This window comes from Sinohyriopsis cumingii, chromosome 4, assembly GCF_028554795.1.
Source record: "Sinohyriopsis cumingii isolate HCF-2022 chromosome 4, ASM2855479v2, whole genome shotgun sequence".
NCBI classification, from domain to species: Eukaryota; Metazoa; Mollusca; class Bivalvia; order Unionida; family Unionidae; genus Sinohyriopsis; species Sinohyriopsis cumingii.
The window spans coordinates 125,821,644-125,837,340 of NC_142964.1; the positions used below are offsets into that span (position 1 = coordinate 125,821,644).

General features: G+C 34.2%; 1 protein-coding gene across 1 annotated transcript in view; it reads left to right on the plus strand.

Annotated features, from left to right (window-relative positions):
* The first annotated feature begins 4,624 nt into the window (after nucleotides 1–4,624).
* The window catches only part of LOC149802050 (solute carrier family 28 member 3-like), a 29,512-nt gene continuing 18,439 nt past the window's right edge, over nucleotides 4,625–15,697 (plus strand). The window contains exons 1-6 of the mRNA XM_089956883.1: nucleotides 4,625–4,738; nucleotides 6,529–6,914; nucleotides 7,714–7,858; nucleotides 11,229–11,420; nucleotides 12,877–13,038; nucleotides 13,668–13,793. Of these exons, the coding sequence (XP_089813009.1) occupies nucleotides 4,625–4,738; nucleotides 6,529–6,914; nucleotides 7,714–7,858; nucleotides 11,229–11,420; nucleotides 12,877–13,038; nucleotides 13,668–13,793 (1,125 nt within the window). The remainder of the gene's footprint in view (nucleotides 4,739–6,528; nucleotides 6,915–7,713; nucleotides 7,859–11,228; nucleotides 11,421–12,876; nucleotides 13,039–13,667; nucleotides 13,794–15,697) is intronic.

The window sequence follows — 15,697 nt, forward strand, 5'->3', positions numbered from 1 at the left end:
GACCCACCCCCCACCCCTTGCCCCAATGTGCGACCGCCCATTTGACGTGCCTTTTCTCGCTGTGATACGCCTTATTATTCCCCCATGACAAGCCCCTTTTGCATACTCTGGTCAGTTCTGGCTAAATTGCAAAATAGCTAAAGTTTTGATTTAAGTACGCAAACAATAAAGCCTGTGTGACTAATGAACAGAATCCTTATCCATACATTGATCTTGTGAAAAGGACTGCCTTTCGGACATACTTCCAAGAAACCATGTTCGACAGTGTGTGTATGTAAAAGCACCAGCAATTGATTACCAAATAAACGATGCCTATTTTGTTGTTACTTACGATGCCATGGACTTCATTTTAACAGTTCAAATCTGCAGTCACAAGTTACCGTACATCTGGCAACTGTTTTTCTCAAGTTTTATGCCCCACCTTATTTTCTTAGGTTTAAGTCTTAATGCATGTAACACTGTTTGCTGATTAAAATATTTATTCAGAATTAGTTCTTTAGGGCCACATATACTGCATGGTATATTTTGTTTTATTCCTTGTAATTTAATCATGGTAATTAAACTTTTCATATACGGTAGAGGAATGTCAGGTGTTAACTGGCCGAGTTTCTTTGGCGGAAATGGAGATGCGATTTTGTTTGCAGAGAAAATTTCAACGTGATCATTCATTTAAGCTAATTGGTGACAATTTTATTCTTTTAATTATTTTTTTTTACTATAGTACTGTTGTAGTTGTTTAAAAAATCTGAAATTTACTTGAATAATGTTTAATCTTCACGTTCTATTTACTGAAGAAGAAAAAATGAAGAAAAAAACTGTTGTATGATATTAATTATTTCGTCCAGTGCCGGGTTTAGACGTGTGTGCGTGTGATTTGAATTTTTAACGTAGCTTTAACAATTTTTCAGTCATATCGCTACGATGTCAGCAGTGTGGCAGTTTAGACTGTGGATTGCATACGTTATATTTAAAAATGGTTTGGGGTTGGGTTTTTTCTTCTGACAAATGAAAATTGACAGACATAATGTAATAATCGGGACTTCGCTGCGCGAAATTGAGAGATATTACGAGATCGGGAGGTAGATGAGGAAATACCCCCAAAATCGGGAGGTTTTTCTCCCGGCTTGAGAGTTGACTGGTATGAACTGTCCGGGCTTGTGGAATTTCATTCAGGACTTTAGTTTATTTAAGTCACCAGCCCGGGGCCTGTGCTTAACAAATTTCTTTTAGTACTTATCAGTACAGTACATAAACTATTATATCAGACTGCAGATTCAACTTTTGAATGTGCAACCCAAATGTGGTCTCCTGTCTGCTTCGCTCGCCAATGTTTATGTTTGTATTCGAGGACTCGCTAGTATAGCGTCACGGTACCACGTGATCTGTCGTCTCATTAAAACTCGGAAAAACTCGGCAATTTACGGAATCGTGGTATCTTCCACGCAATATAATCACTACCCGCTTACGATATTTCATTTATAAACATTGCAGTCGAATTAAAATCTGTAGAGAATTACATACGTAAAAGGAAAATTTTGATTTCTAGTCTCCTTTAATTAGACCGCTTCGATATTTTTACTGTCCCGTTGTGGCTATACATTTATCAGCTTAACTAAGCCAGTCAGCACCGTTACTCCATTCTCGGTTAATGAAAAGTATGCACAGCTAAATTACATATCAATTAATGGACGTCACTCCTTTTCCTAACTCTTTTACTTTGCTAATTAGATATTCATTGACATACGTTTTCAGACATAAAAAATAAATCCTCAGAATAAATGATACAAATCTAATTTCATATTCCCACAATAATGTATTGGAAGAAACATGAAATCGCACACTAGATGATTACTATTGCAAACGAACAACTGAATACGAGCTCAGTCATATAACGAAATATTATATGACATTCTTACAATTCAGGAATCATTAAACATGCACGATTATTTTTTAACTCAAGGAAACATTGAAGAATGAATCCAAAGTGAGATCCAACAATGATTGCAAACTTACATTAGTGATTTAATTGTATTGACATTGTGCTTTCCCGGGCTCTCGCTCGCTTATCATCAGTGAATTCTCTCTGTATCTTCCCTGGATATGGGTCTCTAAAGTTCCAGACCTCCTTGTACTTGGGACAATTCGTTTCAAGAAAGAAATTACTTTTTAATTTTCTCAGAGTTCATCAGACTTTCCCCCTTGACAGAAAAGATTAATTCTAAGAGGGGACCTATTTTAAAACCCTGAATTCCGTCTGGGAACACACTCCCCCTCGTTTAGCTCAGCCAATAAGGATTACTTCTGTACTCGCCAAAATTCTTTATCACTCCTATAGAAGTTAGAATAATCCTCTCCAGTCAGCCTTTATTAATAACTATTCTGGAAAGTATTCCTTATATGATACCTGTTTCAAATGGACCATAAGTTCCTACAATAGTTTCTGGTTCGTCTTAACTTTCGTCATTTTACCACCATATGACCTTTCATTGACGTATTTGCCGCACCTGTGTCGAATGAACTCTAATAAAAGTAATTATTGCAAGCTGTCAAGTTATAGCAGACCAAGTCAATACTTCAGTCTTAATGTTTACGTGTCACGCTGACCACGACAGACGGCACTGTGAAATTAGACTACATAAATCATCCTAAAACTTTTCGCACCATACTCTCGGATTAAATTCTCACGATTAGTCCATTTCAAGGATAGCAAGTCTCTGAATCTCTTAATATTTCTGAAGGCTGAATTTGAGTCGAACCATTAAAGGCTAGCTGTGACGTCGCCCTCTTAGAAAGAGGGGTGGTTAATTGGATTTTTTTGGCGTTATCTAGGGGATGACCTCCGTCGATTTTATGGCCCGGTGGGAGTGGATCGATAGAACATCAACAGAGAACTGAGCAAGACTATTGGGCAGATATAATGCAGTACGAGCCCCCTTAGACAAGAAAATAACAAAATGTAATTAATAAGAATTAATAGCGGTAACTCGAATTCAACCAAAGTTATGTCAACAGAATTTAATATCAGTATCTAATTTGCATTTATTTCATCATAATAACGAGTGGTGAAGAGAGCGCAATGTCCGCGACTGATTGCATCACCTTCCTCTCTTGACCCGTGTGTCACATGTCTTCCTATTCTCTCTAGTCTTCCTATTCTGAACGCACTTCCATGTCTATTATTCTGAACAGGTCATCTCTTTCCGGATTTCCGTCTTCAGACTGTCCCGTCTCTCCCAGAAAGATGTTTCCTTAAATGACAAAATTACCCCATAATCTATGTATGTATCACTTCCTATACGTACATAAAATTCCCACACTTACGTTACTCAGAAGCATAACTAGATATCCAAACACTGCATAAAATAGATCATCACTCTCGCTTCACAGCGACCGACCATAAATTAACACGTGAGCGGTGTATCCAACATTATCGCATCTCTTTACCTACGCTACTACATGATCAATTACTATTGTTTAAAATTCACAATATTCTAGCTCACAACAATCCCTAACATACAAGATTAGTTAAACATTCAAAAATCAGATAAAAATTTGCGATTATCGTTAACTCACGATAATCAGTATCGTCTTAACAGGCAAAGGAAATGAATTGATATAACCCTATGAAATCCTACACATGAAAATTTGGAACACACGCGATCAGTCGATTCTCTCAATGAACTAGTAACTTTAAAATTAAAGAGATAAATTGCATAACAACTCTAGCACCAACATATTTCCATGAAACTGAATGATAGATACATAATATGGATCCTAGTCATATCAAATACATTTGCATAAAACAAAGAATATTTTTTTTATACATGAAAACTTAAAATTGCATACATTAATGTTGTTCTCTTTCAGAAAGTTTGCGTTCCAGCACTGAAACTTGTCTTACAAGACAGCCATCTGGTTCACTTTTCTCGTTTAACGAGGAAAGCACTTTTCTTATTTAACGAGGAAAGCACTTTTCTTTTTAGGCTTCCTCGAGCCAAAATTCTCATCTCTCAGGAATTTTCGGACTAAAGAATTTCGTTCAAGGTCACCACTTTAAATTCACAATGCTTCCAAAGTGTACGCCTTATTTTACTCTGAACAATCGTACGCAGCTCTTCCTAAACTTTTCCCCAAAATAATTAAAAATCCTTTGTCAGATTATGGATAGTCTAGAATGTCTGGACAACGTTGCATATCAACTTCGTTTTGAAAATGACTATTTGACATGGGTTCCGATCAAGCAGTTATGGTTGGTAGCCAGATGTTTACTTTCTCAGGACAGCGTTGCCCAGGTCAAATCTCAATGAGTCGTAGATGCTAGCCTTTGAAGTTTAACACTGACTGGTGGAGAAAGAAGAAAGGTCGAAGTGACCCTGCAATAAGACTTTTCTGGCTTAAATGTTAATGATCAATGCATTCAACTTTAAGGATCAATACTTATTCCAAATTTGACGCTTTACACTAACCAAATGTGCCTGTTGTCTATTTTCTGTCTTGGAACTAATCATATTGATATCAGTATACATAGAAGAAATTGTTATTAAAAAAAATACGTACATGTGCTGTGTCTTTGCACAATAGGTGGTAAATCTTGGTGAAACGACAGAACTGCGTAGTACGCAACATGGCTGACAATTCAACGAGTGAATCTAAAACGGTCGCAAGATGCAAGGTTGACAAAGATAGACCAAATGAAAATGATACACTGATGGGCACAGATGAAAATCCACCTTCTCAGGTAAGGCAAACACACATTCCTAACATTTCTTCAGTTCGTCACATATACTAATAATAATGAGGACTTTGTATAGCGCCTAATCTTTAGACGCTCTAAGCTCTTTACAACATTAGACAACACCTATAAGATAAGAAACATAATAATATTATTACAAAAACAAACAACGTGAAATTAGAAAAACATTAAAAAATAAAAAACATGCTGAGAATATTTCAGGTAGGAAACATTATTAGGTCTTTAAGTTTGTTCTTGCAGTCGAAATAAGTGACTTTTGAGAGCCCTCTTGAATGTGATCACTGTGTCTTTGTGTCTAAGTTCAGTGGCTAATTCATTCCACGTTGCTGGGCCCTGGTATGCAAAAGAACACTGTCCATATGACTTTATTTTCATAGTGGGAATAATGAGTATACGATTGTCAGAAGAGGAGTGTAAGTATCTTGCTGGTGTGTACACATGGGTGAGGTCAGATAGGTATGTTGGACTAGAGTCCGACAGTGAAATGTAGCACAGAGAACAAATTTTGTATTTGATTCTGAATCGAATAGATAGCCAGTGTAGGGTACAGAGCAGCGGGGAGGTGTGCTCTGATCGTGGTACTCTAAGTATGATCCGAGCAGCTGTGTTTTGAACTTTTTGAAGTTTCTGGAGTAGATATTGAGATGAACTAGACTGAATTGAGTTACAATAGTCCAGTCTTGAAAGTACTAATAAACACACAAGTGTTTTAGTGGCATCAACTGAAAGATATTGACGGATTGAGCTGATGCGTCTCAGCTCAAGATATGCAGCCTTGCATATGTTCATGACATGTTGGTGCAATGTGAGAGTACTGTCCAGAGTAACACCTAGGTTTCGTACTGATTGTGTGAATTTAGTGTTGGTGTTGCTGATATTTATTGTCTGAGGTAAAGGATGTGAATGAGAAAGTCTTTGTGTTGTGATCAGAATGGCCTCAGTTTTATCATCATTCATCTGCAGCTTGTTACAAGTCATCCTGATTTCGCATCAGAAATGCACTTCTCTACCCCTTGGATGGTAGCATCAACTTCAGTTGGGTGGCTAGATTTGTATATTTGGGTATCATCAGTGTACAATTGGTGAGACACTGGATGATGATCTATGACACTTGAGAGCGACTGAGTATACAGAATGAAGAGAACAGGTCCAAGAACAGACCCCTGTGGAACACCACAACATAGATCAACTGGGCTGGAGTGTATTCCATTTGCAGATACAATTTATGTCCTGTTGACCAAGTAGGACTTGAACTACAGTAAGGCTGTATCATGAATGCCAAATACATGCTGGAGACGGTGATATATATATATATATATATATATATATATATATATATATATATATATATATATATATATATATATATATATATATATATATATATATATATATATATACACATATGGGGGCGATTCCGTTTAAAAATCTTCTAGTTTAAAGCAAATGCATGTAGCACTTTCATTTTAAAACGCAAAGCATGAAAATACTAAGTAATACTTATAAATTCCAAACGAACGTTATTCTCCAAAAAAGAAACATAGCTGTGAATTTAATAATGGAATTTTATTTTAGCACACTTGATTGATTCACTTCTCTCTCGACGTAAATTCAATATGTAGAATTGTTATTTACATTGCAAATACACTAATTATACTTGTACTCTTTTTGTATTTACTATCATTCAATCGATATTTTTCATTATAAAATTTAATAATAATAATAATAATAATAATAATAATAATAATAATAATAATAATAATATTTGACGATAGGTACAAATGGATTTCGAAGCCCCATGTCAACAATCCAGAGACACAGATCGTTGCCAACGCCTGACGAGAATGTTACGTAATTTTTCACCACTCTGGTGCGTTGTGTGGTCACGTTTTCGCCTTGAACAGTGGATAAAGAAAAATAAACGAACTTTGCATAAACTATTCTTAACAGTGTTATGCTTGGCTTACTTCGGTTACTTCGGTTACGCCGTACGATACCGATTCGGTGATGATGGTTCTGTGAGATTGGTGATCATAACAGTACTGGTGAGCCAAGGAATTATTTATCACCTAATTAAACGAAGGTATGGAATGACAATCTACAAAAAAGTCGTGTTTCCCTTCGCTACAAGACTGGGACCATATGGAAGGATAATTAATAGGTATCTATTCGAGTTATCTAGTATTTAATGAAAAATTGAAACACAAAATTTTCACTCCGCACTTGTTTAATTGGCAAATGTATTTCTCTACCACAAGGTGATGGAAATATAAATGTTGCTTTGGTCAGTACATAAAGTTTTAACTTTTTATACGAAAACGGTTGCAAAGAAAGAGTACAGTGCCTTTTAAAGATAGATTCTCTTTTGAATGATCGCAGGTATCTTCGGTTTTATCGTGAGTTTATTGACTGCCCTAATCACGGGTATTACTAATTTTTAAGAAACCATAAATCAGAGATAATACAGGTTATACAGGTATAATTTATATTATTGCATGTCAAGAATGTATGTAGCTAAACTCTACAAGCATCTCATGGACACTAGTAACATTTTGCAAATATTTAAAGAACACGATACAAAGTTATTTATGGTCGCGTTCCATTTCTACAGCTGATCTGGGGATCCATCAACTGCCGATAGCACCTATTTTATCATATGACGCAATTTATTTTTACTTTTTGAACGTTAGGATTGCCTTATTTCAATACCATAAAAGCCTAAAGACCTGATAAACATTTAAAACAAATTGTGACATAATTTTATTTATATTTCCAGGACAGTAACAATGTTTGCTGTGATCTGGGGATCCATCAACTGCCGATAGCACCTATTTTATCATATGACACAATTTATTTTTACTTTTTTAACATTAGGATTGCCTTATTTCAATACCATAAAAGCCTAAAGACCTGATAAACATTTAAAACAAATTGTGACATAATTTTATTTATATTTCCAGGACAGTAACAATGTTTGCTGTGTTAGCTGTGGTAATATTTATTGTTGTGGACGTATTGATAAAGCGACCGAGAAACATAATTTCTGCAATAGGACTATTTGTTTTTGTTTTCGTGATGTTCTTCTTCTCCAAACATCCAGATCAGGTGAGAAAATTATTTATCTTGCAGGAGGAACTTCAAGAGACTGGGTGGGACATCATGTTACATGTCTGTGGCATGATGCCCCAGTGCTAGACATCACTTTAAACTGCCACACTGCAGTTCCTAGCGATAAGACTGGAAATTTTTTAAAGCTACGTTCAAAATCTAAATCACACACACACACACATACACGTAGTATATATTTCCTTACCAATATCCCACTGTATGTATTTATGAAAGTGTTCTTTTTAAAGGTATCTTTTAAATACTCGTATTTCTAATTTGAATGCAGGTATCATACGTATTTTTAGTGATTACAAGCCGTATAATCACATGCAGATATATATATATATATATATATATATATATATATATATATATATATATATATATATATATATATATATATATATATATATATATATATATATATATATATATATATATATATCAACAGTAAAATTATCTGAATTCTAGATGTAGTTCTCAGAGTAGCATACTCTTTTTAAACAACTTATGCATACAACAACACAAAAATATATTTCAGCCCTAGCTTAGTTAACACAAACTAATAATTAGATTTTTGTGTAAAGTCTGAAATGACCATGCTTTGAAAGAGGTTGATAAATGATGATTTAGTACCTAGGTTCAAACCTAACTGTGATAAAACTGTTATGTACTTTGAAAACTATAGAGAAAGATATAGTTCATTACTGAACCTAAAACGTTACGTGCAATTTGGTTTACAACTAAAAAAGATATACAGGATTGTCATGTTTACCCTGAATGCACATTTAATTAAAAGCTAAAGAAGATATTTTGTCAAAGGCTTTTTCAAATTGATTAAAAAAAGGCTGTATTTTGGTCAACAAATAGAGAAATAGATGAAAGGAGCATTTAAAATACGCACGATCTTTTCGATGAACAAATGGTGAATTGGTGAAGGGAACATTGAAAATACGTACTCTGTATGGCGACAAACGTGTCGTGGTAAACACAGTACTTACTAGTCACGTAAGCATGCTATAAATGTGTGGAGCAAATGCAAATCAGTGAGTACCTATAATGCAAACCACAAGCAGATTGTTTTGAAATTGAAACTCTAAACATATTACAAATTATATTTCTTTTGTTTATAAGTATGTATAGTCTTTTAAAAAAGCTAGTACTAAAGCTAGTTTGGTTTGTTTATTTGCTTTCCTTTTTACATCGTCAAGATCGACACATTCATCGATCATAACTAAATACAATAATTGTACTTCAATATACACAGATCAGAAAGATATATATATATATATATATATATATATATATATATATATATATATATATATATATATATATATATATATATATATATATATATATATATATATATATATATATATATAGAGAGAGAGAGAGAGAGAGAGAGAGAGAGAGAGAGAGAGAATTATAAATATACAGACAGAACGGAAAGTGCTATACCTGGATTCCTTGTGAAGAATGTTTGATAATAGTAGGTAGAATTAATATTTTAATAAAATAAATATTAATATCATACAGGTTAGATAATTTTTAATTCGTCCTCTACGGAGATTCGAACCCAGGTCCGCGGGTAAACGGCGCCCAATGCCTTGCCTGCACACACGACCCTATATTTCCTCACGACTAATCACACATCACCAAAAATTGATGTTACTCAATCGGTGTGTTATATGCACTCGTGTGTAGCAAATACACTCGCATGACGACCTAGTAATGATTTCTCATTTATCGACACAGTCATTCCAATTCCAATGAAAAAAATCAATATATGAATTAATTATAGAGAATTATAAATATACACCAGACAGAACGGAAAGTGCTATCCCTGGATTCCAGTAGAAGAATGCGTGATAATAATAGGCAGAATTAATATATTAAAACAAAGAATTCTATCTTACAGGTTAGAGCATATTTAATTCGTACTCTGCGAAGATTCGAACTGTTAGGCTCATACTCTGCACGTGTAGCAGTTGTCAATTTAGATTCTTTGTTAACTTGAAATGAGTAAGTAACACACTGGCTGCTAACCTCTACTCCAATGTTAAGGGCTAAATTAAAGACTCACAGATAGAAAAGACTTTGTGCAAAATGTCACCATGTTTTAGTACTTTCGTATTCTAGACTCTAAAGCTGTGTTAAAACTTTCCACTACAGATCTGGTTTTGCCTCACTAAGTGGAATCAATGTTTTTCATTGCCAATTCCCAAACTTCCATATTTCTTTCATCAAACTGCATAGTTTAAAGTTTTTGCTCACACATTTTCTTTTCGCTATTTCAATTCAAGCGTATGTTGGAGAAGAAAAAAAAATATGTTAAGTCAAAATAAATTATATATCAATTGTTCTTTCCTATACGCTTGAATATCAACTACTCTTGTCGGCATGAGTAACATAAACTCTTTTGTGGGAACTCGTTTTGAGCTTGCTTGTATAATGTGTGCGTAGCATAGTCGATTAATATCCATTTTATTCTAATCCGGGTATCTAGTTTCCTTATGTTCTGTTTAATTAGTTCCAACACTTGATTGATATTTGTGTTTGAGAGTTTCAAGTTGTATTGTAAATTTAGCAGACTACAGTTGTGTATTTATCCATATAAAATACTTTTAAAAATAAATAAATTCAAACCCAGTATTTTACTGTCTTCACAAGTTTGCTACAAGTGTTGATGGTGCTATTCTTGCGTTATTATTATTGAAATGTAATAAGTAATTTATTTCCTTGAAGTGCTGAGGTGTTTCTCTTTAAGTTTGAAATCTACAAATTTATACTTTTATTCCCTCATTTTTTTGTAACCCAACTAGATTATACCACACGTTTACATCATTCAAACGTATACATAAATAGGCGTTATCTCTAAATATTGACATTAGTTCTTGAAGTTAAATTCAATAAATATTTGTATCCTCTTTATAAAGACTGTTGAATTCAATACGCTGTAGCTCTGTGTCCATTTGTATGTTGTACCAAAAAATTAATTTCTTATTTTTCGCTACTACGCTGCTACTCTTGTCAGTTTATTATTTTCAATGCTTTGTGTTTTCGTACACACGAGTGATTTTATTCAAACATTTATAATGCGCAAGTAGTTTTAATTTAGTGTTATACTGTGACATCCCTGCACAAGCAGGCTGGTGTAAAAAAAAGTTTTACTGCATTATATCTCGCTTATGTACTTTGAGAATTTTAAAAAAAAATGTTTTCATAGTCTCTTATGAATGGGTTGTTGAAAAAAATAATATGTTCTTGCAGTGATTATATTTATATATTAACGACGATTGCAGCATATAGTCCTCATGTAAAGCTGTATGTTCAATTTATGAAATACATGTATTATACCTTTAAGGTTACCTGGCGCCCAGTGCTTTCGGGGCTTCTACTACAGTTTATTTTTGCCCTGATCGTTTTGAGGAGCACGTGGGGGTACTACGCTTTTGATTGGCTTGGAGATAGGATCACAGACTACATGAAGTACGCTGAAGCTGGATCAAAATTTATCTTCGGGGAAGGATTCATGGAACATTATTTTGCCTTTCATGTATGCTGAGAATTTCTGCCATCTATGCTTATATATCCAGACTGTATGACAGACACATCTTATATTCATACCCAGTTTCATGGCCTTAGATAAAAGTCTCTGAAATGCATTATCAGTTTAAATAATTACAGTGCTTGAACATGATTTCAGTTTAATGATTATTATGAGAGCTTTCACGAAACTACAGGTAGGATTTACTTTTCTCATGGTATTTAGACGAAGGTTCAGTTAGGTCTGTCACACTACTAACCTCTGCCTGAAGCATTTTCTCAGTATGATGTCATTTAACAGTCCTGTGATGAGCAAAAAGGTGAACAAAGTACAGGTTAGATGTCCAGTTTTTTTCTAAACAAAGATTCACTGAGTTCCATGGAGAAGAGCTACATAAAACAATAGCAAAATAAAATGCGAATTCACCCTCGATAATAGTACCTTGTTTACGTACGAAGGTTCTTGCCTTTGAAGTATATGTTGTGTTTCAGATCGATAGTTTTGTATCTTGGTAGACAAAATCCGGAAACATTAAATGCTGTTTTAAAAGTTGTAAATAATAATTATGTTTGGGGTACTCAGTCATTTTGTCAGGCTAATTCTTCATCATAGAACCCCCAATACACCTAACATGCTGTGAAAATCGAAATTATTCCAAACCATATTTAAAAAATAATTTTTTAAAAAAATACATAAATAGTTCAATTTACACCACCTTCCTCATCAACATATGTAACATCATGTGACAATGTTATCCATATGTAATAATCTACATCAGTATTTAATACGTTTATCATATTGCCAAAGAGCTACCGAATTAATCACAACAGATGAAACGACTAAAAACGTTCCCATTCACACTTCCTGATTTTGACCAAACCATACAATATTTTGAATATCTCATGTTAATCCAAATTTTCTTTACGATGGGGAAAATATTGTCGTTTTGGTTTCTGACAGTAATGCAGTAAAATTGAGATGTGTACCTAGGACGATCAGTGTTACTGTTCTAGTCGGATACTTAATGTTAGAAAAGATTGACTTCTCAGCTCCTTACAAGATGAAAGAGCTGAGAGATGTGGTACATATTCTTTCAGACATGACAGTCGGCTGTTGTGATGAGTCTTACTGCGACTGCCTTGGCATTAAATATTATCTTATAAGATGATATGCTGTTAAACACTACTAAATGAATAAGTCAATCAGCAAATCGATCGCTCGATCGATCCTAACATGTGATGGTTAGTGCTGCGTCGTCCTCAGTCAGTATTTCCAAAGATACATTAACGACTGTAAACACTATGAATATCAATATGAATTTTAATCGTGTTTCAATACGTCATATAAAACTGAATTAAACTAAATAAATCTTGCTACTCATAAGGGTATGCATTCATGACACTATCAATTCCAAGTCTTTTGTCCAAAGCTAGATTACACTGAACGTAACTGATGCACCTTTCAGGTGATGCCCGTGCTAATTTTCTTCAGCGCCACTATAGGAATACTGTACTATCTGGGATGGATCCAGGTCCTTATTGAAAAAATTGCCTTTATCATGGAGTACACGATGGGTACGGCTCCCATGGAGACACTGCATGCGGCTGTTAATATATTTGTCGGATGGGTGAGTTAGTTTAGTTTAATTTACTTCAGAACTGTTTGGTTTCGCAAAAGGAGGATCAGAGTACCTCAGTTCCAGGTACTTGGTCCATAGAAAGCAATCTCCGTGTAGCACCTCAGTTCCAGGTACTCGGTCATAGAAAGCAATCTCCGTGTAGCACCTCAGTTCCAGGTACTCGGTCATAGAAAGCAATCTCCGTGTAGCACCTCAGTTCCAGGTACTCGGTCCATAGAAAGCAATTTCCGTGTAGCAAGGTCGCAATCTAGCTTGAAAAATTTGAGCAAATGATGATCAATTAAAATATGTGTAGCTGTCATTCCTGTTAACACTGATACGTATATTTTGCATGTGCGTGTCTGTGTCTATGTCCTTATTTTTTTGTGTGTGTGTGTGATGATCTGAAAACACAATATCTTGCATTATATGACACCATAATACTAAATGTATTTTCGTTCTGAAATGTTCGTTTTTCTCTTTTATATATATATATATATATATATATATATATATATATATATATATATATATATATATATATATATATATATATATATATATATATATAAAGAGAGAGAGAGAGATGTGTGTGTATTTATAAAACACTTATGTTCTTTATTTCACGTGAAATTTAGGGCGAGACTTTGACGATCATCTGGCCCCTTTTGGATAAGATGACCCTTTCGGAACTTCACACGGTGATGACTAATGGGTTTGCAACCGTGGCTGGAAGTACGCTTGGCATCTACATCATGTATGGGGTAAGATTTGTACCCTTTAAAATATAATTATTGAGTCTTGCCTTGGTATGCCTCCTAGCTCGCTTTATAGCAGCATAATGTTTGATACTTTACGTAACACAGTTGTTACACACACACACACACACACACAGATATATATATATATATATATATATATATATATATATATATATATATATATATATATATATATATATATATATATATATATATATATACACACGAGAACAGTCAAAATCAATATTTAAGACTGATTAGTGCAATGTAAATGTTGATTAGTCACTAGTTGGCATTTGAACAGAGATGTGAGAACAATTGCTTATGCAGAAAAAGTGGGTAATACTAGAACTACACAGGTTAATTGATACGAATGACAAATTAGCCAGTACGCAACCGTCTTAGAGGAAGATGATCATTAAAAAAAAAACAAACTAATAATTTGGTTCTGAGGATTAAACAGAAGAAGGCAGAAACTGTGGCATGCGTAGAGAAGAGAATCCGTGTCATGCGTAGATAAGACGAAAAACATTTTGATTGAACATGCCATATCTGTGAGTAAAGAAACTGAAGACACATTTCGAGACCATGACCATTGGGTATATAAATATGGAGGTCAGACACATAACAAAGATTTTTATAGTATTATGCTATTAAACATACCCTACTACTGTATCATATTCCAAGAATAACTTAGGAATACAAACTTACAACTATACAGTGCTCTCTATTATTGTGCTACGGTGTTAACACATGATTTATGTTTAAAGATATCAGGTGTTGAATTGTAACTGCTGATAATGTGATAATGGAAAAAGAGGTGAAATTAGCATATTGCCACGTAGAAAAGCGAATCATGAGAATATTAGACAGAGAAGGCATGATGGTGAGTGCGAAAGGTCAAGGTCATTATTTTGTACCTAAATATAGCAGAAGGTTTTATATGGGCGACTGACGAACAAATTAGATGGACAGTGGAGCCAGTGCAAGACAACATGCGATGTAATGTTTTTTTAAAATACCAACTGACTCTAATTCTGGTCACAATTTAAATGTAGCCTTGGATATTTTGTTATACTTGAGTTACCACTTCTAAAACTACCAAATTGTCTCCAGAGAAATAAAAACGATTTATCTGAGCTAAATAAGTTGATATGTCACTTAGAAGGGCCCAAAACCTAATGTACTAAAGCTGTTATGCAATTTGAAGGGGGAAAAAACATAAATATATGTATGTTCATTCGGTTAATAAAAGAACATGCAGTGCTGTATTTGTTCAACAGCAGCTATAGTTATGATTACAAATTTGACACAAAAACAAACACACGATTTTGGGAAAGACCTTATCGAACTTGGAAGAAATATATTTGGCGTGGCAGAATAATGTATAATTTGCAAGGAGGCAATTATTGATGGAAGAAATATATTTGGCATGGCAGAATAATGTATAATTTGAAAGGAGGCAATTAATTACTGATGGAAGAAATATATTTGGCATGGCAGAATAATGTATAATTTGCAAGGAGGCAATTACTGATGGAAGAAATATATTTGGTATGGCAGAATAATGTATAATGTGCAAGGAGGGCAATTACTGATGATGACTTAGCGTTAGCCTTTATATAGTTCGAATTATCTACACGGTTGAACTACGAATTCTACTAAACAAGTTGAAAAACATAAATGATGATTGAAATAACTTTAATTGACTGATTGCGCTTTAGTGTTTGTCCACGTTGAGACAGAAAATTTGAAAATTATATGATGGATAACATCCAATTTCATGTCACTATCACACACACATGAATAACACCCAGTTTCATGTCACTATCACACACACATGAATAACACCCAGTTTCGTGACATTATCACACACACATGAATAACACCCAGTTTCGTGTCACTAT